Consider the following 27,929-nt stretch of genomic DNA (forward strand, 5'->3'; position numbering starts at 1 on the left):
GTTGCATAAGATTGTGCATAGCACTGTACAGAAGACGTCCTACACTTCCAACCCATTTGATTCTTGAGTTCAGTTGGATCCCACTTCCTTTGTCAGCCTGACGAAAGCACTAGAAAACACAATTAGCACGACATGAAGGATGTGTTGAAGATTGTGGGTTTAAAACAGGCTGCAGTCAAAAAGCTGTCTTGTCATATCTTTTGAAGGTCGAAAACGGTACCTAGTTTGTATGTTTATGGTGTACTTAACAATGGACATTGAGACCTCTGGATGGCCTTACCATCTGACATTGACACATGCACGTGCCTGGTCACTTAGCACCGAACATCACCACATCTTAAAGTGGAGACTTTCCCAGGGGGGACATTGAACTATGGTGTGACACTATGAGCTGAAACGTGTGAGTTGTCGGCCCTACTCTGAGCTGAAACGTGTGAGTCGTCGGCCCTACTCTGAGCTGAAACGTGTGAGTTGTCGGCCCTACTCTGAGCTGAAACGTGTGAGTCGAGCTGAAACGTGTGAGTCAGCCCTACTCTGAGCTGAAACGTGTGAGTCGTCAGCCCTACTCTGAGCTGAAACGTGTGAGTCGTCGGCCCTACTCTGAGCTGAAACGTGTGAGTCGTCGGCCCTACTCTGAGCTGAAACGTGGAGTCGTCGGCCCTACTCTGAGCTGAAACGTGTGAGTCGTCGGCCCTACTCTGAGCTGAAACGTGTGAGTTGTCGGCCCTACTCTGAGCTGAAACGTGTGCATTGATATATTCAATTTTAAAGAGTTGTCGGCCCTACTCTGAGCTGAAACGTGTGAGTTGTCGGCCCTACTCTGAGCTGAAACGTGTGAGTTGAAAGCTGAAACGTGTGAGTTGTCGGCCCTACTCTGAGCTGAAACGTGTGAGTTGTCGGCCCTACTCTGAGCTGAAACGTGTGAGTTGTCGGCCCTACTCTGAGGTGAAACGTGTGAGTTGTCGGCCCTACTCTGAGGTGAAACGTGTGAGCTGTCGGCACTAATCAGAGCTGAAACGTTTGAGTTGTCATTGGTCTCTTTACATATTGGTGCCTTTGCCATCATCAATGCAAGCATTTCTATACTCACTCCAGCAATGTGTGTAATGTCTAGTGACGTACATTTTCTTACGTTATGTGGTATACAGTGTCTAGAAGAGCCCAAATGCCTTATGACCTCCTTTCACTATAGTCAACTATAGCTGACATTATAGTTCTCTTGCCTTGGCACGTGCAGCAGACATTGTCTCTTGGTAAATATGATCTTATAGCCCCTGTCAACTGTTGCCTTACACAAGTTAGTGAGTTGAGTTGTTGAGTTGTTGCCTTATTGCCTTCTATCTGGTTATGGCTTTACACGCCTTGTGCATTATTGATATATTCCAATTTGTGCATCAACAAGTTACATCCAAATCAATAAATCGATGAGCATTGTTTTTGTGGCCAATTTTAAAGATGGCTGAATGCCAGCAGCTGAAGGCTAGTTGAAGGCCAGCAGCTGAAAGCTAGTTGAAGGCCAGCAGCTGAAAGCTAGTTGAAGGCCAGCAGCTGAAGGCTAGTTGAAGGCCAGCAGCTGAAGGCTAGTTGAAGGCCAGCAGCTGAAGGCTTTGAAAGCAGCTGAAGGCTAGTTGAAGGCCAGCAGCTGAAGGCTAGTTGAAGACCAGCAGCTGAAGGCTAGTTGAAGGCCAGCAGCTGAATGCCGGTAGCTGAAGACCAGTAGCTGAAGGCCAAGACCAGCAGCTGAAGGCTAGTTGAAGGCCAGCAGCTGAAGGCTGAGTTGAAGGCCAGCAGCTGAAGGCTAGTTGAAGGCCAGCAGCTGAAGGCTAGTTGAAGGCCAGCAGCTGAAGGTTGAAGGCCAGTAGTTGAAGGCCAGCAGCTGAAGGCTAGTTGAAGGCCAGCTGAGCTGAAGGCCAGCAGCTGAAGCTGCCAGTAGCTGAAGGCCCAGCAGCTGAAGGCCAGTAGCTGAAGGCCAGCAGCTGAAGGCTAGTTGAAGGCCAGCAGCTGAAGACCAGTAGCTGAATGCTAGTTGAAGGCCAGCAGCTGAGTAGCTGAATGCTAGTTGAAGGCCAGTAGCTGAAGCAGCTGCTGAAGGCCAGTAGCTGAAGGCCAGTAGCTGAAGGCCAGTAGCTGAAGGCCAGTAGCTGAAGGCTAGCTGAAGACCAGTAGCTGAATGCTGAGGCCAGTTGAAGGCCAGCTGAGGCCAGTAGCTGAAGGCTAGCTGAAGGCCAGTAGCTGAAGGCTAGCTGAAGGCCAGTAGCTGAAGGCTAGCTGAAGGCTGCCAGTAGCTGAAGGCCAGTAGCTGAAGGCCAGTAGCTGAATGCTAGTAGCTGAAGGCCAGCAGCTGAGGCTAGTTGAAGGCCAGCAGCTGAAGGCTAGTTGAAGGCCAGCAGCTGAAGGCTAGTTGAAGGCCAGCAGCTGAAGGCTAGTTGAAGGCCAGCAGCTGAAGGCTAGTTGAAGGCCAGCAGCTGAAGGCCAGCAGCTGAAGGCTGAGTTGAAGGCCAGCAGCTGAAGGCTAGTTGAAGTAGCCAATGCTAGTTGAAGACCAGTAGCTGAATGCTAGTTGAAGACCAGTAGCTGAATGCTGAAGACCAGTAGCTGAATGCTAGTTGAAGACCAGTAGCCTAGTTGAAGACCAGTAGCTGAATGCTAGTTGAAGGCCAGCAGCTGAATGCTAAGGCCAGTAGTTGAAGGCCAGTAGCAGCTGAAGGCTAGCTGAAGGCCAGCAGCTTGAAGGGCCAGCAGCTGAAGGCTAGTTGAAGGCCCAGCAGCTGAAGGCTAGTTGAAGGCCCAGCAGCTGAAGGCTAGTTGAAGGCCCAGCAGCTGAAGGCTAGTTGAAGGCCCAGCAGCTGAAGGCTAGTTGAAGGCCCAGCAGCTGAAGGCTAGTTGAAGGCCCAGCAGCTGAAGGCTAGTTGAAGGCCCAGCAGCTGAGCTGAAGGCTAGTTGAAGGACCAGCAGCTGAAGGCTAGTTGAAGGACCAGCAGCTGAAGGCTAGTTGAAGGACCAGCAGCTGAAAGTTGAAGGCCAACTAAAAGCCACTGGTTTATGTCTGTATGCTGCTCACTGTTCTAAAGAGTTAAGCCATGAAGAAAACACCTTCCGTTTGATTTTTTTATTGAGGTGGAAAGCTGACAAAATAAATGATGGTGAATGATGTTGAATGACATCCTGGTATGATATGAAGATACTAATTATTATTTTTCAGAATATGTATATAGTTTGTATGTTTCTGTAAATACTACATCCTCAGTTCACTGTGGTATCACCCTGTTCATTTTGTACATTTTAAAAACGTGAAAAATGTTGTACATATCACAGATTTGTTTTATTTATTTATATATATATACACATGTATAAATATCTTGATTGGATGTTTTATTTTCCTACGCTCTCCTGTCTACTGTGAATGGTTACACAGTTGTTAATATTGTCCCATCATCATAACCAACCAACCAATGTTCATTATCTTGATTCATTATCCATTGAATCATTATCTTGGTTGTGTGAATGACACTGCTGGTTCTGAACAACAGTGTAAACTTCAGGTCCATATATAGATATACATCTATGGTTCAGGTGAAGTTGATGTTGATGTTTGTTCTGTTATATGTTTTCATTCACAGCTGATTGAAGATCTTACATTTTATAGACTAAATTGCCCCCGTTGTGCAGTGTTTTATGACATCAGTTGTGGTGTGTAAAGCACAATGTTGTGTATCACCCTAAGATGTACGAGTCCACAGGACAGAGCACCAACTGCTGCTTGCCTGTTACATGCAAATTGCTCTTCTTGTTGAGTCTTAATCTTCCTGTTCAGATAATCCAATCTCAAAGTGACCATTGTATAGTTTGTGTTGTGATTATTTTGTTTAATAAAAGATAAATAATGATCAAGTTTCATCCGTCACGTCTCTTTCGTCCCACTGCGCAGATACGGTCTTCCTTGTACGGCTGTGTCATCGTTAGAACAAAAAACACACAACCTGTACTTAACGTTCTAGCCACTGAACATACTGTATTACTCATCCCGTTCCTGATAACGGTGGGAAGCCAATCTAATAAGGCTTTTTGATGTAGGCTTTCAGTTTCACTGTTTATTCAGGGTGAATAAACTTATTTTTGTTCTCGGTCAGTTGTTGTTAATGCTTCATAAGGTTGTTTTTTGTGCTCAGTATTGTATTCAGTCTCTCTGACATCATCTTCCTGCCAGTGTGTTTCACAAAGCCTTTTACCACCAGTGTAAGTCCAGCTTTTGTTATCACGTGTCAAGGTGAAGATGCAGCAAGGTATCAAATAAATGGAGCCGGCACACTCAAACTCCACCACGCATCTGTTCATAAACACTGTTTCATCAGGACCTGATGAAGATCCTTGCAGGAACCAAACGTTGTGGTTAGAACGTTGGGCCAGTAACCGAAAGGTTTCTGGATCGAATCCCCGAGCTAACGAGGTAAAAATCTGTCGTTCTGCCCCTGAACAAACAACTGAACCGTATTCCCCGGTTGGCTGTCATTGTAAATAAGAATGTGTTTTTAACTGACGTGCCTAGTTAAATAAAGGTTCATAAATAAGTAGGTGAAGCTTCTGAGTGCCGGTTCTTTATTGTATACCAACTGTTTTCAGCCCTGCACCCAACCTATTTATTAACATTTACTTAACTAGGAAAGTACGTTATGAACAAATTCTTACTGATGAAACATGTCAGTTTGATCACACTTGACTACTAATAAGGAATGCAATGTGCAGGCTGTGTGTTCTAAGCTAATTTAAATACGTTTTTATTCTGACTGAGAGAATATTCCACTTGGATTACCATTGTGGGAGTAATGCAGTGTTGAGAACAGCCTTTGAACTTTGGTCTAACATTTCCTGCCCCAATATGTCAAGGTCACACAATTCTATTCTATGATAATCCAGTCATTCCCTGTGAACAATTAAGTTGCTGACTTGCAATAAGGACGTTTACAATGAAGTCCTTGCGACCCAAATTCTCCTTTACAATTCTCCAGTCATTTTCATTATACAATAGAGTTCGGGTGTATTTGTAACAAGGAAATTAGCACATTTTGGAAAGTCATAAGGCCCTCAGAAAGAACCCTCCAGTCAAGAATGACTCAACTGTACCGTACGTGTAATATCATGGTCCTGAAAGCCTCAAACTGGATAGCTAGGGATAAACTCATATTATACTCACTGCAGTATTACAGGGTATTTCAGTAACCTCACTGAAATGGGTTATTTAGGACAATTACAGTGTGGAGAGATTGATGAATGTGCACATTGTCGCGTTTCATGTTCTCTTTTGAAGTGGTTCATTGGGAACCACCCAAAGTGTACAGTTGGTCTTCACTTTCAAAGGGAAACACCATGACTTTGCAATTATGGTTTGATTCCAGTTACAGGACATTGGTTTCCCTGAGTCATCACTTGTCTTTGCAATGGAAAATGTGATCGGTAAGGACGTATTCCAGGGTGTAGATACGGTGTGTATAAAGGTGTTTCTTTTAACTCGGGTTTTGTGAGGAATTGCCAGTAGACCTACAAATCTAAGTGTATTTCCATCCAGACTTCAGATAATAAAATGCATAATGTGATACAAAGTTGTGGAGATCAGACAACAACAACAAAAAACTTGGATTGATCTGGCTGAGACAACCCATACATTTCCCCCGGAACATGGAATTACACACATGGGTGAGTTCTAGAGTCTAACTGTAGAACTGTCTGTAGTGCAGATGGTCTCAAATACAGACACACCCAAACAAACTACAGACAACATCCTGTCATCATTTAACATCATCCATAATTCATCCATAATGATGGGTGTTCCCTCTATCCTCCAACTCTTCCCTCTATACACCAGAGACTCATTCAGCACTCTACTTGCATAATGGAACAAAGAGAGAGTTCCGGAACAGGGGGATTAAGATGTGGAATCAACCACCATAGTGAGTTGTGGGAAGAGAATCTACACTTATAGCCCTCTACTGAAATCAGAAGAGAACTCAGCAACATTACAGTCTTTGGTTCAAGATTGCTTTAACAGCTGGCGACGTTTACTTGGAACCTAAACCAGAGGGAGCAGGGATTGGACAAACAAAGATCACACCACCAGTTGTCGTGTATTCATGAATACCCAGGGGAGCCAGGCTTCTCCAAAAATTTACATATTATTTATTTATTTATTTTCAAATAATTTATCTTTCGTCTCTCTGTGTTTCATAATTTTCCTTTAATTCGCAAGAGGCTGAATGTATCTCACCGGAGAGTGTGCCCCTCTGTCTCTGTATGTGTAGGCCATCTATCTGATTCAATCTGTTCCAAAAGGGTATGACATTATTGCCGCCCGTAGCGTTGAATGCAAGGGAAGCCAGTGAGCATTTGGCCTCCCTTGACCCCTAAAACGTGTCAAGGGAAGCCAGTTTGGATTTGGCATCACTCCTATCAAATTCATTGAGAGCATACGTCATTGACAGAAACAACTTGAATTGTTGCGTCTCATTGTGTTGTCCCCCGGTGGCTATAGCTAGCTAGAATAGTCTGTTTCCTAAATTAGCCATGGATGGAGATTGGGATACTTAATTATCTGTACTGGCAAATGATTATAATTGCGATTCTGATCCCACCATAAATTCATACATTGTGTCCCTGGCCTGAGAGGATGGATGTTCAACATGTAGCTAGTAGGTTCATGTTAACCAGCTGGCCTGGCGCATCATTGCCCATGAAAGGAAGTCAGGATAGCGAGCATTTTAGCCAGGTAGGCTAGGACAACAAAATATATGGTACTGTATGACAGAGTCATAGGCCATTTAGGAAACATGAAAGAGAGGAGGATGGCATTGGCATTTGTCTACAAGTAGGGTGAGTCAAAACACACACACACACCAGAACCATGGACAGCCACATCATATTTACTGTAGCTTACATTGATTGGACTAAATGTTTTTGGTATATTTTAGTTGTCACTGTATCAGATTAAGCATAGGTGGTTAGATGATGTTGACATGTTGAAGGTGAAATGGTGCTGAATAGTGGAGGCAGCACCTGTTTTCTTAGAGACTAGCGGTAAACTCTTCGTGGTTCTAAATCAATAGTTCCCAAAATGGCGGAAACATGAACTTGCTCATCAAACAACACTGTTTCACGAATCATCAGTGACATGGCAAGAGATGTTTTGAAACAATTGCTGCTTTGCATACAAGCCAGTGAATTCTATGCGTTACAGCTGGATGAGTCAACAGACCTGGCGGGCCTGGCACAGCTCCTGGTATATGCCCGTTATGTTTATGGGGGGTCAATTAAGGAAGACATTCTCTTTCTGCAAACCACTGGAAACCAGGACAACAGGAGAGAATATTTTTAAAGTGCTGGACAGCTTTGTGACGTCAAATGGACGTTGGTGGTCAAGATGTGTTGGTATCTGTACTGATGGCACAAAAGCCATGACAGGGAGACATAGGGAAGTGGTAAAGTGTGTGCAAGCAGTTGCTCTCGATGCCACGTGGGTGCACTGCAGCATCCATCGACATTGCAGAGTTACGTGCATCCTTTAAACCACACCCTTCTCATTAACCTGTGGTGAGTTATTCACAATTGTTGTACTAATAAGGTTTTATATGTAAGATGGCCAAATAAAAGAGCAAAATGATTGATTATTATTATATGATTATTTGTGCCCTGGTCCTATAAGAGCTCTTTGTCACTTCCCACGAGCTGGGTTGTGACAGAATCTAACACTTATGTTTAAGAAATGTATTGTATAGTGCGTGTGTGGCGGGCTTACCATGATGGCAAAAAACAATATTTGAGAGTGCGCTGACCCTGGTGTTAAAGGGGGTACAGCTGAAGGTTGAATGTTTGAAGGGGTACGGGACTATAATAGGTTTGGGAACCACTGCTGTAGGTGATGTAACTGTTTGTTACAGGCAATATGTTTTGTGGACTTCACAGGACAGATGTTGCTCTTCGGTTTTGTGGTGAAACAAAGGTGTGGTTGAATTTATTCTGCCACTGTGTCTTCTTATTGTCTCGGCTTTAGGCCTGTATATATATATATATATATCACTGTGTCAAGGCATATGAACTAACAGGTTATAGAGCAAACAACGCAATTATCACAACACATAGGGTGTAATATGGCCTTTGTTCTGGCTTCCCCAGTTATTTGGCCCACAAACCGCTACTGCACACTCCTCAGTGACAGTGTCATTGACAAGCAAAGAGGCACACCATTAAGAGTAATTGACAAGAATGTTCCCTTTAGGGGCTGGTCATAGCTAGGCGATACTTAAAAGAGTCCAGTTATACCAGTCCTTCAAATAGACCAAGGCCTGTCCTTCATACAGACACCAGTGTCGATCAATCAACCCCCAACCTGGGGCCGAATGTGTCAAGCATCTCAGAGTAGGAGTGGTGTTCTAGGATCAGGTCCCCTCTTGTCAATTTAATCCTACTAAATCTCTACCAGGCTAAACTGATCCTTGATCAGCTCTCCTGCTCCGAGACTCTTTGTGAATACTGCCACTGGTCCCCGTCCATCTTATTCATTCACAGCTCTCCTGCTCTGAGACGTCTGATACATTGTACATACAGCCCTTTATCTCCTTCCTAGACACAAGAGAGAATGCTTCTGTGTACTGTAGATAAAGCCAAGGGCTTGGATCCCATTACGGCAGGCAAAATGATGGAGATGAGTTTCATTTGACCCAATACTCTCTCTCACTCCCTAACACAATCTTGTCTGCATGGTACCTCCTAGTACTAATCCTGACTGATAGCAATGTTGCAATGTTTCCTCTCACTATAGTCACAAGATACGACACATGTCCGTCAATGTGATCCATTTGAAGTCATCAAGGTGTGCTATTATATCACATATTAGGACATACAGTGCCTTGCAAAAGTATTCAGACCCCTTGGACACTTCACTAGGCGGCAGCGTAGCCTAGTGGTTAGAGCGTTGGACTAGTAACCGGAAGGTTGCGAGTTCAAACCCCCGAGCTGACAAGGTACAAATCTGTCGTTCTGCCCCTGAACAGGTAGTTAACCCACTGTTCCCAGGCCGTCATTGAAAATAAGAATGTGTTCTTAACTGACTTGCCTGGTTAAATAAAGGTACAATTAAAATTAAAAAAGTGGGGTAAAAATGGATTTTTATTGTAATTTTTTAAAATGAACAATCTACACAAAATACTGTAATGCACAGGAGGCTGGTGGCATCTTAATTGGGGTTGATGGGCTCGTGGAAATGGCTGGAGGGGAATCGTATCAAATCCCACAAACACACGGTTCGATGCCATTCCATTCCATTCGCTCCATTCCAGCCATTATTATGAGTCATCCTCCCCTCAGCAGCCTCCACTGCTGGAATGTCAAAGTGAAAGAAAAATGCGTAATAGAAATTAAATAACAAAATATAGTCGTTGCTTAAGTATTCAACTCACCAATACATGTTAGAAACACATTTGACATCTATTACAGCTGTGAGTCTTCTTGGGTAAGTCTATAAGCGCTTTGCACACCTGAATTGTGCAATATTTGCCCATTATTATTTTCAACATTCTTAAATATGTAGGGGATCATGTCTAGACAACCATTTTCAGGACTTGCCATAGATTTTCAAGCAGATTTAAGTCAAAACTGTAACTCGGCCACTTTCACTGTCTTCTTGTTAAAAAACTCCAGTGTAGATTTGGCCTAGTGTTTTAGGTTATCGTTCTGCTGAAAGGTGAATTAATTTCCCAGTGTCTGGTGGAAGGCAGACTGAACCAGGTTTCCCTCTAGGATTTTGCCTTTGTTTAGCTCCATTCAGTTTATTTTTTATCCTGAAGATCTTGCCAGTCCTTAACAATTACAAGAATACCCATAACCTGATGCAGCCACCACTATGCTTGAAAATATGGAGAGTGGTAATCAGTAATGTGTTGTATTGGATTTGCCCCAAACATAACACTGTGTATTCAGGACGAAAAGAAAATAGCTATGCCACATTTTTTAGCAGTATTACTTTAGTGCCTTGTTGCAAACAGGATGCATGTTTTGGCATATTTTTATTATGTACAAGCACCCTTCTTTTCACTCTGTCATTTAGGTTAGTGTTGTGGAGTAACTACAATGTTGTTGATCCTTCCTCAGTTTCCCCCTATCACAGCCATTAAACTCTGTAACCGTCTTAGTCACCATTGGCCTCATGGTGAAATCTCTGAGCAGTTTCCTTCCTCTCCGGCAACTGAGTTAGGAAGGACGCCTGTATATTTGTAGTGACTGGGTGTATTGATACACCATCCAAAGTGTAATTAATAACTCAAATGGAAATTAAATGTCTGTTTTTTTTTAAATTAGGAACTTTTCATTTTTTATTAATTTGTCAAAATTTTGAGAAAAAAAAACAATTCCACATTTACATTATGGGGTATTGTGTGTGGGCCAGTGACCCAAAAAATCTCTATTTAATCCATTTTAAATTCAGGTTGTAACACAACAAAATGTGGAAAAAGTCAAGGGCTGTGAATACTTTTTGAAGGCACTCTATCTACCTAAATGACTTTGTACCCCTAGACATCTACTCTGTACTGGTACCCTGTGTACTGGTACCCCGTCATTGTGTATTTCTTCCTTGTGTTATTATCTGTCTATTATTTTTCTCTCTGCATTTTTGGGAAGGGCTCGTAAGTACACATTTCACTGTTAGTCTACACCTGTTGTTTACAAAGTTTACATTTGATTTGAATGGTATCTAGCTTACTTATATAAAGTATATATAGGTGAGCTATGCAGGAAGTGAATGAATAGATTCGTCTATGAGCTGTGATGTCGTTATCCACTCCTCAAGGACAGACCTGTTCTCTATCAATGAATAACATCTGACTGGAACTAGCATCCACATTCCTTAGTAGGAGTGGTCTACACGTGGAGTCTACATAGGATCGCCTTGTCATCCTCGTGATATTTCTGTCAGGTTTTTGTGCGGTACCTATGCATGGGCAAACAGTTTGCCAACATTTATAATAATGTATGCCATTTAGCAGACACCTTTACTTAAAGTGGCTTATAACAAGTGATTGCATACATTTTTGTACTGGTGGCCCCAGGAGGCCCCAGTGGGACATTCAGTACAGTTTTACTGTAGATCAACAGTCTTCTGATAAATCTTTGGATTCAACCTATAACTGCAATACAAAGCTGGAGGTGCAATTCTGGGGTTGTTTTTTTTGGCCTAACCTTCACTCCCCTTCGTTAGATGCAGTATGTTGTATGGAAGCTAAGCTATAATAGTGTTATGGGTAAAGGGACGCCTGCAGGTAAAACGTGTGAAAGTGCAGAGCAATGGAAATTACACAGGGTCTGTATCCACATACACTCCATCAGCATCACTGTTGACAGATGCACATAGCTATCGCCCTTTATAGCCATTCAAATGAGTCTAGATCCACAGTGTGCTAGACCCCTATGGCTTTAAGATACACACTGAAGCACAGGTGACAAACAATGTTTGTCCCCGGGGGATAGGCTCATAGACACTATCTCCTGTATCGTCACCTCACCTGACTATTTACATATTGCCATTCCGCCATCTCCCATTGGCCAGCGATGTAACAAAGGGGCGGGGTCCGAACATCACACCACTGTGAAAGTCTACGAGGGGGAGTGTCTTGTGACATGAGAACAGGAAGTCACTTCAGGAACAGGAACAGCAGGTCACTAGCCAGTTTACCAAACAGAACAGAGTGGTACTGGCTGTACTGGTCTGGTGATAAGAAATAACAATAGTCTCTGTCTCAGAGACCCAAAGACACCAGCCACTACCCAGAGAAATGTTTCCTCCCAGGCTGCAGGGGAGGATACACTTTGAAACACACTGCTGCACTCAAACACACCCAGACACATGTAGGCCAACTAGTCGTAGGCCAACTAGTCATAGGCCAACTAGTCATAGGCCAACTAGTCGTAGGCTAACTAGTCGTAGGCCAACTAGTCACTAGTAGTTCTACCATCGATATGTTCAGTGGTGGCTCTACACTGTTGAAAATGGGTAGGAGAGAGAGTAAGACTGGTCAAGAGCATCACCACTTAGCTGGTCCATTACATTTCTCCATATGCCCCGGTCAGGCCTATACATACCATGGTGAAGTCTGAGGGTTAAATGAACTGAGTTTGTGATGGTTTGACCCATCAATCATGTGAAGGGGAGATGATTTGACCGGCACAGGTGTTCTTAACTAGGTCATGACAATAGCAGCTGCGTCAATGTGTCGTCTGTTGTGTATGTGCTTTTACACCTGCATTGTTTGCTGTTTGGGGTTTTAGGCTGTTTCTGTGTATGTCTATATAAATAAATTTGATTTGATATGTCTACCTCTTCATGGCACTCAGCAGTGCACTGAAGGAACAATAGAATGTACAGTCATATCGACCCACTAGATGGCCAAGCTGCAAAGTGGTAAAAATGTATGGATTTGTTTTTGCTTTTTAAAATCTTAATTTAAAGTAAGGGTTAGGCATAGGTTTAGCAGTGTGGTTAAGGTTAGTTTAAAATCAGATTTAAAATCAGTTGTTGGAGAGCAATTTGGGTCACGGTCAATTTCTTATTTGGGTCTTGAGCTGATAAAGTTTAAGAACCCCTGGGATAGATAGTAGCAAGAAGCCACTGTTGAACAGTTTAACTTGTTGACCTACTGTAAAACCTAGAGAGGTAGAGGAAAAGTAATTTGTTTCCCTTGGAGTCTGTCTGACCTACAAGTCATTTGTTTCGTTTAGAGTCTGTCTGACCTACAAGTCATTTGTTTCCTTTGAAGTCTGTCAGACCTACAAGTCATTTGTTTCGTTTAGAGTCTGTCTGACCTACAAGTCATTTGTTTCGTTTAGAGTCTGTCTGACCTACAAGTCATTTGTTTCGTTTAGAGTCTGTCTGACCTACAAGTCATTTCTTTCGTTTAGAGTCTGTCTGACCTACAAGTCATTTGTTTCGTTTAGAGTCTGTCTGACCTACAAGTCATTTGTTTCCTTTGAAGTCTGTCTGACCTACAAATCATTTGTTTCCTTTGAAGTCTGTCTGACCTACAAGTCATTTGTTTCCTTTGAAGTCTGTCTGACCTACAAGTCATTTGTTTCCTTTGGAGTCTGTTAGACCTACAAGTCATTTGTTTCCTTTGGAGTCTGTCTGACCTACAAGTCATTTGTTTCCTTTGGAGTCTGTCTGACCTACAAGTCATTTGTTTCGTTTAGAGTCTGTCTGCACTACAAGTCATTTGTTTCGTTTAGAGTCTGTCTGACCTACAAGTCATTTGTTTCCTTTGAAGTCTGTCTGACCTACAAAGCGTTTCCATATGTTATTGTTGGACATCCAAGTACCCCATATGGGGGATATGGGAAGGCTACTGCAGTCAGTCAAGCCTGCATCTCAAATGGCACCCTATTCCCTATATAGTACACTACTTTTGACAAGTAGTGCACAATGTATGGAATAGGGTGCCATTTGAGACACATCCCAAGGCTGCAGCGGTGATGGCCTTTCCTTCTGGCTTCACATCCAGGCCACAACAACAGGGGAGGAAGAAGAGGTCCGATTAAGAATCGTGGGGTTTAATGTTGATGTTTACATTTGTCACAGTACTCCCTCTCTTCCTGTATGCCAGGCTGGATTTGGAGTGTGGGGGAGATTTGTTCAAGTTTAAAATCAAACATTGGTGGAGGATGCTAAACTTTGATTTGGATAAACTGTCATCTTTGCTCGTCACCCATAACGTCACCTGACACATTGTGTCCAAAAACAGGTCAAGTTAAGGGTGGCTAGAAAAGATGGCAGTAGACCTGCACTAACTGACTAAAACAAACAGTGTGTGTGTCTGAAAGGTACACAAAGCATTCCTTAGTTTGCATGTCACCCATTGGCCCACATCTGACCCTTTATTATTTGATAGCCAGGCCACAGCCTTTGTGAATGTAGCATGTGTGTTTTACCAAGGCGTTGCTGTCTAGTTTACAGCTCCAGTAATTCTCCTATCTGTGGGTTGGATATGGCTACTTCAAGCTGGTGCAAACAAAGCTTTTGGACAAAATGAGCAATAATTTGACTGAGATTGACACATGTCCCAACCCTCCCATAACATACACAACTCCTACATGGAAGTCTGTTGTTGGCCATGGCCTTCCTATAGCCTAAATACACACACACACACACACACACACACACACACACACACACACACACACACACACACACACACACACACACACACACACACACACACACACACACACACACACACACACACACACACACCAGTGGGGAAGGATGCTTGTAAAGTAGGGGTTATAACAGATTAAGAAGCTGTAAAGGGAGTGCACATGACAAATCCAGACCTGGGTTCAAGTAGTATTCAATTACTTTAGCTGGGCTTGATTGAGCTCGACTGGCACAGTGAATGGAATAGTCCCAAAAGTCCAAACTAATTCTGTCCATCTGTCATCTTTATGCAGGCCCAATCAAACACTCAGAGTACACACACACACACATACACATATATATAAATATATATATATATATATACAGACAAATACTATCTGAACCCAGGTCTAGCCAAATCCTTATAGGCCTTTATAAAGATGTCAAGATAAAGAGACCAGTAAACGATGAAAGGGGTTTTGGAATGAAATAGTAAAGTGTCAGATCATTTTGGGTGAGTTTGACTTTGAGGAGAAACATGTGAGTTTGTTGTTAGACAGTTCTTTGCAAGATTCCAAAAGTGACGTCAGAGCAATAAATATCACTGCATTAACTTACAAAACATCTTGACAGACATAATGCCTGTTAAAAGTCAAGGTCACCAGGTCAAAATAAATCTAGTTGGGAAAAGCTCCAGCCATCTAAAGTAAATTCTAGATATGTGAAGCAGAAAATATATATTTTTATTTTAAATTCAAGATCACATTAAACTGTTATCAGCAGGCCAGGCCTACAGACCATAGAGTCTATAGACTGTATGGCAGTGGAGGCTGCTGAGGGGAGGACGGCTCATAATAATGTCTTGAACGGAGCGAATGGAATGGCATTAAGCAGATGGAAACCATGTGTTTGATATATTTGATACCATTCCACTTATACAACTCCAACCATTACCTCGAGCCTGTCCTCCCCAATTAAGGTGCCACCAGCCTCCTGTGCTGTATGGTACAGAATCGATCGGTGGATTTTTGCAATCGTTACTTATCTAATGTACGTCTGCCCTCTTGTGGAAGTCGTGAGTATTGCGCTAAAAGTTCCAACATGCATATCTGGATCTATTGCGCCATCTCGCGAAATAATCGAGCAGTGCGTCCAGGCCTCTTTTTTTCCATACAGGTGAGTGCGATGCTGTTAATGTTTTACCTGGAGGCCCGTGACGTCAGATCTGACGTGTCCCTTCAAGAAAAGGACCCGTGGAAGCCATGAGTAAATTTATACCCATTTAGACTACTTTACTGGCGAAAGGAAACGCTTAAAATTTAAGCGGACAAGCTTGTAGTGGTTGAAATACTTGCGGAGTGATCCATTTGGTGCTGATAATGTCTGCCTCCGCTGTCTTCGTTCTGGACTTGAAAGGAAAGGTAAGATCACTTCTCATTTTGATTGTTGCCATTGATAACGCTATAAACAATGTCAGTTTTAGCTTGACTTGACCTTAACTCGCTTTTGTTTAGGATTGAAATCGAGTTTGTTCAACGTTTGCTCTTACCATTAAACATTAATAGATAGCCACGTCGTTAAAGATTAATTCGTTGCCTGTGACAGTTCCATTCAAGCCTTGCACAAGTCACTTCCGGACACAAGCGGATAAAAACAGGTCATAAGGCCAGTGGCTGCATCCTTTTTAGACTTGACAAATTCTTATACCAGGTGTTATGAAAAAAGCTGCCACAAAAGAATTACATATTTCCAAACATGAAAGTGAATATAGTAAGTGAGTCAAAGTTGCCTGGCACATGTCATCTTGTGTACATTGTAGAAGGATAGTGCCAAGATTAACACATTATAAATCACATTTGGTTGGGCAGACAACACAGTACTTCCTGTTATAAACAGAAGAGAATGCTCTATTGAGGTTTCTTATCCTGTGAGAGATTCAGTATAGCCTGAATCTCTCACAGCTAGAGGTGTAATTTGATCAAAAGATTCCATCCCTCTACAATAGGCCTAGAAGTCATGGGAGGGGAAAGAGGACAAGGTTTCAGGTGGCACAACAGAGGGACAGAGGTTGTATTAGGCTACATGCAAATGAGTAGGCCTAGGCAACCATATTCAGCAGCCGGCCGATTATGTTCGAGGGGCCAGAACATAATTATAATAATTTGTACACTACAAATTGACCACAACTAAGCCAAAAAGACATATTTGAATACCTTGATTACATTAAGACACGATCATTAAAGTAAACTCAATTCTAGCTGAATTCTTGTTGTGATTTTAGTCTTTTTTTTACAAAAACTAAAATCCTAAAAAATATATATTATATGTTGATTTTACTAAAAAACACTTGGGACGGTTTTGGGCCGCCTGTTGCCGAACCCCTGGCCTAGGCTGACACAACAACTGACAAGCCACCATAACCACCGTTATAAGCCTGTTGCATGGTACTACTGTACACCTAAACTTTGTAGGCACTGCAACTCCTTGATTGAGTGACCGGTGTAGCTCTGGAGCCCAATCTCAGCCATCTGATCTCTTGTCAAGGCAAAGAGTTGTCAAGCCCTTATGTTCTTCCTTCATTTAGCATTCCTTAGAGATGGAATCGATGGAACATGTACAGGACTCAACATGAAATATTGTGTAACGTTTATGAGCACCTCTTCGCCTGGCACATCCAGAAGGTTGCTGGAATAATGATCTCTAGTTCTACTCTTCCCATATCTGCTCTACGTTACATTACCTCATCACCTCTCTCACCCGTTGACCTCTACGTTACATTACCTCATCACCTCTCTCACCTGTTGACCTCTACGTTACATTACCTCATTACCTCTCTCACCCGTTGACCTCTAGTAGGACCATGAGTTTTTTTAGTCACGTCACATGCTTAGGAAAAACTCAGGTGCCTTAAGGGTGACCTTTGACCCATATAGGTTATTGTTTTCTTTCCCTATTAATTTCCCCTCTTACCCTGCAGGTGCTCATATGTCGGAACTACAAGGGCGACGTGGACATGGCTGAGATTGACCATTTCCTGCCTTTGCTCATGACACAGGAAGAGGAGGGGCTTACCTGTCCAATCATGTCGCACGGCAACGTTCATTTCCTGTGGATCAAGCACACCAACCTGTACTGTATCCTTATAATGATTTTAGTCGCTAGCCAGCTAAAAGTTAATCATTACCATTTTGTAGCCTGTATAAATCATGTTAGCTTTACTAATGAGATGCTAGTCAAACCTACACAAAGACAAATATGTATTTTTCCCTAGAGTAAAGATGATAATGAACTTCTTAAACATATTACACTAGGACCTTAGAATAGGCCTGTGTGTTCTATCTACCTTGACGCTCTCACAGTGGTGGCCACTACCAACAAGAACTCCAACGCCTCTCTGGTCTATGCCTTCCTCTATAAAGTGGTTGAGGTGAGTCAGAGGTCTGTCTGTGCTGTCTTAACAACTCCATTGCTGTCATTTTCACCCCAATGGCTGAGTCAGAAGTGTTTCTCACTACCAAAAGACCTGCATAATGTGTCTACTGGTTTCTCAACTACCCATTTGACATAACATGATGATAATTCCCATATTATTACTGAAGCTGCCAATCGATGTGGTGTTGTTTCCAGGTGTTCACAGAGTACTTTACAGAGTTGGAGGAGGAGAGCATACAGGACAACTTTGTGGTGGTCTATGAGCTACTGGACGAGCTCATGGACTTTGGCTTCCCCCAGACCACCGACAGCAAGATCCTGCAGGAGTGAGTGACACCCGCTCACTTACTTACTTGCTTATGGCTGTCCTTCGATGATGACGCTGCTCCCAATTGTGGGGAGTTGCGTTAGTGCCACTGCATGTGGCTGTGCAGGTCAATTCGAGACCCGCGGGGTTTGCCACATGAGGGGCAGGTGAATTCTCCACCTCAGAGGGCTGTACCCGCTGCACGCTGGTGTCGTTGTGCAAGACGTTTCGATTCTCCTCTCTGGGATTGTGTCCTGGAGGTGTGTGACACCCAGGCGGAAGGTGGGACGCCAGGTATGGCAGTTGGTTGCAGGCTCTCCACTTCAGGAAGGTCTTGCTGTGGTCCTTGATGCGCTTCTTCTGCCCCTTGGCAGACCTCAGTCCATTCTTCAGCTGACCATAAAGGATCTGCAGAGGAAGGCGGTGGGGGAGCCTGCCAATCACAACACACACTGATACACATGTTCTCTGTTACAATATAGTCAATTAGTCATACACGTGTACTGGGTGAATGGAGAGAGTGGACTGAGTATGGTTGAGTATGGCGCTTCTAACGCCAGGGTAGTGAGTTCGATTCCCAGGACCACCCATACATAAAATGTATGCGCGCATGATTGAAAGTTGCTTTGGATAAAGCATCTGCTAAATGGCATATTTATTATTATTATAAAGATGCAGCTTTAATAGACAGATACTGGTTCTAGACCCAACACCATAAAGCAAGGACAAGTTTTGGGACTTTTGAAAGTCCAATCAGACTGATCTCCATACTGTCTGTCTCTACTACAGGTACATTGACTTTTATCTTGACTTAGCCTGATTCCAGATCTGTATGTGCTGTCTTGCCAATTCCTGGTCCTTGTAATTCATTGTCTTACAAAACAGATCTGAGATCAAGCTACTGATGTCCATACTGGCTGTCTCTCCAGGTACATCACGCAGGAGGGCACCAAGCTGGAGGTGGCTAAGACTAAGGTTCCCACCACTGTCACCAACGCTGTGTCCTGGAGGTCAGAGGGCATCAAGTACAAGAAGAATGAGGTCTTCATCGATGTCATCGAGTCCATCAACTTACTGGTGAGTGGTTTACCATAAGGATGTTGGGTTTGATACATACAATTCGGCAATTAATTTTCTTGTGTTTCGGCAACATCAATAATTGTCATAATTGGTTTTGTGTATATAATGCTTTAATCTCCATAGGAAAATATTGATTACTGAAAATACCAATAACCTTTTCTTTCTGAATAATTGATTCATTGAATTGATTAAAGCTGGACTCCTTAATTGGTGGAACTGCCACACCTGTTAGCGATATTAGAACAACAAAGAAGTTACGGGAACCAACGAACACAGTTTCTTCCCTCAGACATCACTGCACGTGCGAACAGCAGAATATGTAGACCTACTGCAGTTGTTTTCCCCTGCTGCCGGGTGCTCCCCTCTGCCCTATCTCCTCAACAAAACAAAAACAATACCGAAGATGCCGGGGTGAACACTGATGCTGTTTCCCCTAGTGTGGATTTGATCTTTAATTGACTGAGCATTAAATCAACTAGCTACTGTATAAAAAGTCTCCATCAGAGGTTGACCCCTGTGTCATGCGTTGACCCCAGGTGAATGCCAATGGCAGTGTGATGAGCAGTGACATCGTGGGCACTGTCAAGCTGAAGACCATGCTGTCTGGCATGCCTGAGCTGAGACTGGGACTCAATGACCGAGCGCTGTTCGCCCTCACTGGCCGTATGTACAATACACACACACACACAAAGTCACTGCTTCTCAGATGCAATTGCATTTTAGATGTTGATGAAAAGGAGTGTGTGTGTGTTCAGGCGACAAAGGGAAGACTGTAACGATGGAGGACGTTAAGTTCCACCAGTGTGTTCGTCTGTCCCGTTTCGAGAGTGACCGCACCATCTCCTTCATCCCTCCTGACGGAGAGTCTGAACTCATGTCCTACCGCATCAACACTCATGTGAGTTACCTTAATACATTCATATTGTGTCTCTGAAAATGTACATGACCTCCCTAAAATACCCTCATCCCTCCCTCATTCAGTTTCACTCTTCCACTGCACTGTTACTGTACTGAAATCAATACTTGAGTGAGCTGTAAGCCCTGTCTGTATCAAGTACAGGGGTGTAGTGGAGGGTAAACACTTCATGCACCATTTTTTTATTTTGCGTGTGCACTTACTGTCAATGCATTTTTCCTGAAAAATGTGGGTAAGGGGAGTATTACTTGACTCACCGCGAACGGCGATCAGCATTTACCTACCTATTTTCCGACCACCACATCACTGATAAAGTAGTATAATGGCTTTCCAGTGGACGGTAGAACTAACTACATTCTGTATCCCTACAGGTGAAGCCTCTGATATGGATCGAGTCTGTCATCGAGAAGTTCTCTCACAGTCGAGTTGAGATCATGGTTAAGGTAGTGTTATATAGTAACACTCAGTGTATGAATCTTATGCATTGTCCTATGCTACAGTTGCCTGTCTCTAATTCCATAGGCTAAAGGGCAGTTCAAGAAGCAGTCAGTAGCCAACAACGTGGAGGTGCGGGTTCCTGTCCCCAGTGACGCCGACTCCCCCAAGTTTAAGACCAGTACAGGCCACGCTAAATACGTCCCTGAGAAGAACCTGGCTGTGTGGACTATCAAGTCCTTCCCTGTAAGTGTTTCATCCAAGCAGCACTTCTGTCTCAAGCTGTTCTTCCCTGTCGACGAAACTCAAGGCAAAATATATAGAGCCATTTTTTTGTTTACAAGCAAACGTCCCGTCCGAGTGAAGCGGGCGCATCTTCGCAACAAAAAGCTCTGTAAGCAGGATAGCTAACCCTGATGTCGTGACCTTGACCAACTTAACAGTGAGAGAGTGATGACCATGAAAACATGTAAGACTGATGGCTATAGCTATGTTCAACAAGTATATTATTCTCCTGGCTTTATCTAGCCCTAGCTGTGGTATTTTACCTTTCCTCGCCTCACTGGCTTGCTAACTTGCTAGGTAATCAATCCTCTGATGACAATGTTGTAATCAGACGATAACCATCTGATTAATTGCACTCGCTGCATTTGAAGCCAGAGGATTCTTTATCCCACTCCCATGTAAATAAACCCCTTTAGGACTATGAACTGTGTGCAACTTTTCATGATGTGGCCATCGGACAGGAAATGGGTCAACAATGAACCTTAGAATTTAGAACATTAAGGCTCCTGACCTGGAAAAACTCCAGCCTCTTTTTCTGGTCAGGACACATCATCAGAACGAAAAAACTCAGGGCCCTATATGAACTATCTCACTCTTTCTGTAATTTTTCTCTCTGTATCTATCCGCCCCCTCTCTTTTTTTTGTCTGTCTGTCTGTCTGTCTCTGTCTCTCTCTCTCCAGGGCGGTAAGGAGTTTCTGATGCGGGCCAGCTTTGGCCTGCCCAGTGTGGAGAATGATGAGATGGAGGGCAAACCTCCCATCACTGTCAACTTTGAGATTCCATACTTCACAGTGTCAGGGATACAGGTGAGCTGTGTGTGTGCTCGCGCCTGTGAGTATACTGTATTGACCTTTGAAAACAAGCTTATGCGGAACCAAAGTGGTGACTTACTTAGCATAAACTAGCATAGACTACAAGTGCCTCATTTGGTTAGGCAAAACAAATGGTCCATTATATCAAGTTACACTGATCTCTCTCCTCTCCTCTGTCACCCTGTGTGCCTCAAGGTGCGGTACATGAAAATTATAGAGAAGAGTGGTTACCAGGCCTTGCCCTGGGTCAGATACATCACACAGAGTGGAGGTAGGACTGCCTTGCTCTTTAGATATAGCTTACTCATGTATAGCAAAAAGAGACCCATCATTTAGTCATAGAGAGAGACAAATTTAAGGGAATAAAGTATTTTTACTCTTTAAAATTATAACTAGTATTTATCCTATATTATTTTTATTGTTCTATTTTCTTTCATTTAGATTACCAACTACGGAGTAACTTCTAAACCATGGTGGCTAACTTCTGCCTTTGCTTCCAGAGATCATTGTTCAATTTAATTGCACACTAAAAAAAGGAAAATGTCTTTGAATTTCATTGAAATGCTCTACTTAATAATGTTACTGTATAAAATTGTTTGTGATTTTAACTTTTATGTCATGCAATGTAATTTGAGCTTTTAATTGCTTTACTCATTGTCTCTTAGATTGTTAAATGTTTATATTAAACTATAGCCTTGAAATACCGTAATGAGGGTGTTTTTCTTGTGTATTATTACATTTAATGAACAAAACATTTTAGCTATGAATGTATTGTTTTATATCATCCAAAATGCTAGCTGCTATTTTAGCCAGAAAGTATATAAAATCCCATTGGCGCGTTTTAATGACACAACTGTCAATCGCGGGCATTTGAGAATGATTTCTTCAATAACCCGCCTTTTTTTCTACTTGACTTTGGAGACTTACTATCAAATGTCTGACTTTGGACATTTACTACAACATTTTAGAAATGTGAATGAATGTACTTTGAAGATATCAACGTCCGCAAAATTGCCCGCCTTCTACGATATGGCTTCTCATTGGTCGACTTAACTGTTACCACAGTGATACTGTAGCAACCAGTGACTGTATGGTGGCAACCAAGTCATTACTCCACCCACCTCGCCATTCAACGCGCTGATTGGTCGAGATACGTTCTGTCCAATGTTTGTAAATGTTGGTTGGGTAAACGGTAACGTAGTTCTCAGCGCGCAAATTAAAGGTCCTGCAGCCTTCAAAGTTATTCAACATTTACCTGCTGTGATTTATTTCAAAAGTATCTCGAAAAAGGGACGGAAAAGAAGAGCCTGTAACGGTCGGGATCATTTCAAAACAGACACGGTAACTACCTTTTCATATGAGTTTTGATTGCCCTTTGAGACTGCTAGCTACTAGCTAGCATACTTATCCTGCGCTACTAGCTAGAATTGGGCTCCATAATTTCGAAGAAATAACGTTGTGAAGTGTGTTATATATATATTATTTTTTTCTCACTATAATGTGTTAGTTGAACTACTCGCAACTAGCTTGCTAACGTTTGCTGGTTGGGGATAAATGATAGTGAGCTAGCTAACGAGACGAACTGGCTAGCGTTGATAGACTACAACAGTTGATTACAATTCGACACTGGGTACTCAGCTAGCTATTTCTTCTATTCTTATTTTAGGGAGAAAATATAGAAATCCGTCCACAATGGTCCTGAGTCAGAGTGATGCGGCCAAGAGCCTGACCGCTGCCGCAGCCAAGGGAAATACGGACGAGGTCAGGAGGATGCTAGGACCGGAATGCAGAGTGCATCCCGATACTGTCAATCAATTTGGAAAGACCGCTCTACAGGTAACCAACTTCCTCATTGAACTTTCATTGTGTCCTAGCCTGTAATATTTCGACTCAAACTGTGTTTGCTTTGAATGCAGTATAGTTAGCTAACTAAGTCTATGTGGGTGTGAGAGGGAGACAACAACAGAGCTGTCAGCCCATGGTTGCTTCCTCAGAATGGTTTCTTATACCTTGTTTGAATGAAATGCAGTGAAAACCAGAGTTGACCAGAGTTCTGACAAATGTACCTAACCTAGCTACTTATCCTTTATAATTACCCTACATAAAATTAAATTGTTACAATCCCATGAACTCTCTCCCACTAGGCCTATGTCAAACACTGCATCATGTGATGAATAACATTTGATAACGCCCTCTAACGTCAAGTCTCCTTCTGTTCTCCCTAGGTGATGATGATGGGCAACTCCAACGTGGCCAGCTTACTGTTGGAGCACGGAGCCGACCCAAATATCACAGACCGGCGAGGAGTCTCACCGGCACATGATGCGGCACGCACTGGCTTCGTGGACACACTCCGGGTTCTGGTGGAGTTCGGCGCGTCAGTCAACAGGCCAGACCACAGCGGCACCCTACCCATCCACATCGCTGTCCGAGAGGGCTACCGGGACGTCATTGAGTTCCTTGCACCTCTCTCCAACCTGAAACACCCCAACACCAGTGGAGAGACAGCGGTGGACCTCGCCCGAGCCTCATCGTCATGTACACCGGACATGGTAGAGCTTCTAGAGAGACAGCTGGAGTCTAAAGTGTTCTCTCACTCCCCACCTCTCCCTCTTTAGGAGTTAGATGGACTCTACCACTAACCCCCCCTCCCCCTCTCTCTCTCTATGCCAAATTGGATGGTTCATAGACTCCCCTTCTACACCTACCTTACCTACACTCTCCTCTCAACCTGGTGACTTGAATTCATTGATGTAAACGTTACTTTGTAAAGTATGATTTTTAGTAACTCTGGTCGAGGTTGACTTGTGTTTACCGTCCTGTTTTGGCAGCTTATGGAAGAATAAGTATGGTGGACATTATTTGGACACCATTTTTGCACAGAGCAAAGCACCTTTTGATGGTAAATTTGACCTCTTCCCCCCTTTGATTCAGGAGTGCACACTTGTACATGGCTTTATTATTGAGTGTTTGTGATGACTTATATTGCATTATTATTCCTCATTGTGAAGGAAATTGAACTGTTTGTGATTTTCTTCCAAACTTTGATATTTTGACTTGACATGGTGTATCCCATGATGACTGCATTGCATGGTAGTTGTGTTTATCTTTGAAAACTTACCTTTTATTAGGCATATTTAGAATTTTTGGGAATTTTACATGTATTTATTTATTGAAAATATTCTTATGAACTTTTGTAAATAGCTACATTGTCGGTTTTGTTTTTTTGAGATGTTATTTATATACAAATACTATTGAAAATATTAAGTATTAATTCCTTCTTGGAAGACTGAAGCACAAAATAAAGTGTTTAACTTGACCTTTTTTGTTTCTATTCTATGGGACTTGGCTAAAGAGTTACTGTTGGTAAAATAGCTACAACACGTTATACAATTAGAATTATGTCTGACTATTAAAATTCAGAATCCTGATCAAAAGAATCTTCTATATTACAAGCATGAAGTCCATATTTAAGGATTTTGATGACAAGTACAGTTCTCTATTGTGGCCACAGGAGGTCACTATCCAACTAGAGTTTAGAATCCAAGAAGGGAAAACTCATAGAGATGGACTTATCTTTAGATCTGTGTCATTATAGCATCTGTGATCGGGAAAGGGGGGTACCTAGTCAGTTGTCCAACTGAATGTATTCAACTAAAATGTGTCTTCTGCATTTAACCCAACCCCTCTGAATCAGAGAGGTGTGGGGGGCTGCCGTAATCGACATCCAAGGCGCCTGGGGAACAGTGGGTTTACTACCTTGCTCAGGGGCAGAATGTCAGATTTTTACCTTAACTTGCAGATTTGATCCAGCAATCTTCCAGTTACTAGCCCAACACTCTAACCACTAGGCTACCTGTAGCAGCGCTATTGAAGCTACAGCCCATGGGCTTCTTTAAAATGGTGGGAGCCCTCAATGGCAATGTTCATGCTGAAACGGCTTATATCCATGATTCTTCTGTATCTCTACAGGATAACCTGACTAGGTGCAGGTGTCCCCATAACACTTTTGTGATAACATGGTGGTTTTATGCAATTTCAAGAACCTTCACAAATTCAGATGATTATAGACAGAAAATGTTTTAAGGCTTAAGAGTCTTCTCTTCATGACTGTCATACCTTTCTATTGTAAACCCAGTCAGTTGTGTTATTAATCTACTGTATTGGCATTTCTAAAAGAAACATCTTACATGAGCCCTTTTGACACTGCATTCTCTTAACTCTGGGCTAAGGAGGCTGTTAGCCCTGGGCTAAGGAGGCTGTTAGCCCTGGGCTAAGGAGGCTGTTAGCCCTGGGCTAAGTGCAGTGTGAATGTGGCTACAGAGATAGAGTACACTTCTAGATCTAGTACTTTACCTAAGGTAACATTGTCCATTGTATTCTGTTTTGAACTCATGAGTGTTAACTCCAAGGTGAGTCAACAAGGACATTTCTAATGACTCCACAATGGTATGTAATACACAAAGGTAACGGCAGATACCTGGACATATACGCACGGGCGCAAGCACACAGGGATGAATGAAGGCCCTGTTTGGTTAAGAGCTGTCCAGGCAGTTTACCCAAGTCCAGGCATAGAAGGGCACATAGAAGGGCACGGCCTGGCACAATGGATGTGTTGTTTTCCTACAGTATGTGCCACAAGCCAAAATTCACCTAACAAAACATCCTTATCACTTGTTATCTTGAGAATGGGGTGGAAATAATCTGTGCCTATGGGTAACCTGTATTTGGGGTTGAAATAGTGCTTAAGCAGTATGGTGACATAATGATAATGTTATGATAACAATGAACTTTCCTAGTCTGGCTACCAGCGATCATTCCACTCCTTCCACTCCTTGTCATGGTAAAACATCTTTGCCATATGACACAGAGAACAATGAGTGGAACGTTAAACAGACTGGTACCCATGCTAGACCTTTCCATCATACCGGTTCAATTTCTGTATATTTAGCATGCATGATGAAGTAATATAATGAGTCATTATGAGCTTATCACATCTGTTAGGATAGGAAACATTGACACAGTTCTTGCCTCCCAGATATAGCCTGGTCCCAGATCTGTTTGTGCCGTCTTGCCAACGCCTATGGTCATTATCACGCCAATGACCATAGGCATTAACAACACAGCACAATCAGATCTGGAACCAGGCTATCCCAGATATATACAACACGCTGAGTAACTTAAATCACACAATTGGTAAACATTTCTCAAGTTTGCTGGAATTAAATTATATTGCTGGGAGGCAAATAGAGGAAGTATCTTAGAGGAGATGAGATCAACTCCTATTTGTGTAAATATTGCATTAGGATGACCAGACCTGTTGGCTGGTACACACCGAAACAAACATAACATGATACGCATTGAGACTTCTGCTCGTGCTCTACTTGCTAAGCAGCACAGTTTAGAGTCAACACCCAACCTATTACTCCTTCCAGGAACAATCCCTAGCCCCTCCTGTGTAGATCTGATAGTGATTTGTTAGGTGTAAACAATACAGTAAGAACTCCACCCAGCCTATCAAAAGGCCAGAAGAAGCAATTACCATACTTTGTGCACCTATCGAATTCTATCAGCTCTACCGGAGTGTCTGGTCGAGCTGTTAGGGCTTGTCTATGGCTCTGTCTCGGGGGTTATTAAACTGGGTTGTGTCTGACTAATCCTGGACTTCATTTCCAAACTCCAGATCAACCTTTAACTGACACTACTGCCTGAAAGGGAAAGGAAATGATTGGCAGAGCAGAGTGGGATGCGCGTGTGGGTGCATGTGCATACCAAGGACACACTGGTGTGACAAACAGTGCTGTCTGCACACCTTTGGAAATTTCCACTGGCTGCTCTCTCTCTCTATCCACTCCCCCACCTTCCAACCTAGCCTACTCCCCTACTGTAGCTCCAGCATGAACAGGGAAGTGCAGTTTCCCCCCATTGGCCTTGTCTGTGATTGTGAGTGTGTGGGCTGGCCTGTGTGATTAGGTATTACTGAGGTATGTATGTTCCTGGCTTGGCTGATATGAACGCTTGTTATGGAGACAAAAGGCAGGGCAAGACTGGGCTCCTTCTACAGGAGGAGAAACACAACACACTGACAATAGGAACGCTTTGGTGTTTGTGTATTAACATGGCTGTGTCTGACCCAGTCCATTGTGGCATTGTGCAGTAATTTGCATCTGTAAATAATCAGATCAATGGCCTGATGCCTTTTGTACATGTCTGTGTGTTCTAAACTGCCCCCTGATACCTCCTAGCAGTGTTGTAGTACTCCAGTCTAGGACTGTGACTCGACTTGGACTCGACCAGTAGTGACTGTCAGAAAACGTCTCTTGCTGCATAATTGAACATACTGTACTAGCTACAACAGCAAATGTTAGAGAGCTGTGTTATCTAGTTATCCTTACAATGTGCAACATATTAACAGTTTTGACATTTAAACATTTTTTGAACCGCAGCTTTTAGCAATACCAAGGGACTTGTGACTCAACTCGTGACTCGAGTATAAA

The 27,929-nt window shown here is 42.9% G+C and overlaps 2 protein-coding genes and 1 long non-coding RNA gene across 3 annotated transcripts; all 3 read left to right on the forward strand.

The window, feature by feature from the left end:
• The first annotated feature begins 1,811 nt into the window (after positions 1 to 1,811).
• On the forward strand, positions 1,812 to 2,915 carry LOC124015772. Its single transcript, XR_006835216.1, has 3 exons — positions 1,812 to 1,847; positions 2,347 to 2,521; positions 2,734 to 2,915. It is a non-coding gene; the product is annotated as an uncharacterized LOC124015772 (long non-coding RNA).
• A 12,468-nt stretch (positions 2,916 to 15,383) lies between these two features.
• On the forward strand, positions 15,384 to 22,141 carry ap1m2 (adaptor related protein complex 1 subunit mu 2). The gene is made up of 12 exons (XM_046332038.1): positions 15,384 to 15,585; positions 17,142 to 17,298; positions 17,524 to 17,591; positions 17,792 to 17,922; positions 18,833 to 18,980; positions 19,520 to 19,646; positions 19,739 to 19,881; positions 20,271 to 20,342; positions 20,422 to 20,580; positions 21,301 to 21,426; positions 21,628 to 21,703; positions 21,874 to 22,141. Exons 1-12 carry the CDS (start codon positions 15,544 to 15,546, stop codon positions 21,897 to 21,899), a joined length of 1,275 nt encoding a protein of 424 aa, XP_046187994.1. The 5' UTR covers positions 15,384 to 15,543; the 3' UTR covers positions 21,900 to 22,141.
• Positions 22,142 to 22,526: 385 nt separating this feature from the next.
• Positions 22,527 to 24,751, forward strand: cdkn2d (cyclin-dependent kinase inhibitor 2D (p19, inhibits CDK4)). The gene is made up of 3 exons (XM_046331699.1): positions 22,527 to 22,773; positions 23,099 to 23,268; positions 23,658 to 24,751. The coding sequence occupies exons 2-3, from the start codon at positions 23,125 to 23,127 to the stop codon at positions 24,048 to 24,050; spliced, it is 537 nt and encodes a 178-aa protein (XP_046187655.1). The 5' UTR covers positions 22,527 to 22,773; positions 23,099 to 23,124; the 3' UTR covers positions 24,051 to 24,751.
• Positions 24,752 to 27,929: the final 3,178 nt, after the last annotated feature.

The sequence above is a fragment of the Oncorhynchus gorbuscha genome, linkage group LG26 (assembly GCF_021184085.1).
Source record: "Oncorhynchus gorbuscha isolate QuinsamMale2020 ecotype Even-year linkage group LG26, OgorEven_v1.0, whole genome shotgun sequence".
NCBI lineage: Eukaryota > Metazoa > Chordata > Actinopteri > Salmoniformes > Salmonidae > Oncorhynchus > Oncorhynchus gorbuscha.

What these genes read in the sequence shown, in the direction of transcription:
- ap1m2 (XM_046332038.1), top strand. Translation starts at nt 15,544, where the DNA reads ATGTCTGCCTCCGCTGTCTTCGTTCTGGACTTGAAAGGAAAG. An exon ending in TCGAGTCCATCAACTTACTG is followed by an intron (nt 18,981 to 19,519) that starts GTGAGTGGTTTA and finishes CGTTGACCCCAG; the next exon opens with GTGAATGCCAATGGCAGTGT. An exon ending in GGACTATCAAGTCCTTCCCT is followed by an intron (nt 20,581 to 21,300) that starts GTAAGTGTTTCA and finishes CTCTCTCTCCAG; the next exon opens with GGCGGTAAGGAGTTTCTGAT.
- cdkn2d (XM_046331699.1), top strand. Translation starts at nt 23,125, where the DNA reads ATGGTCCTGAGTCAGAGTGATGCGGCCAAGAGCCTGACCGCTGCCGCA. An exon ending in TTGGAAAGACCGCTCTACAG is followed by an intron (nt 23,269 to 23,657) that starts GTAACCAACTTC and finishes TGTTCTCCCTAG; the next exon opens with GTGATGATGATGGGCAACTC.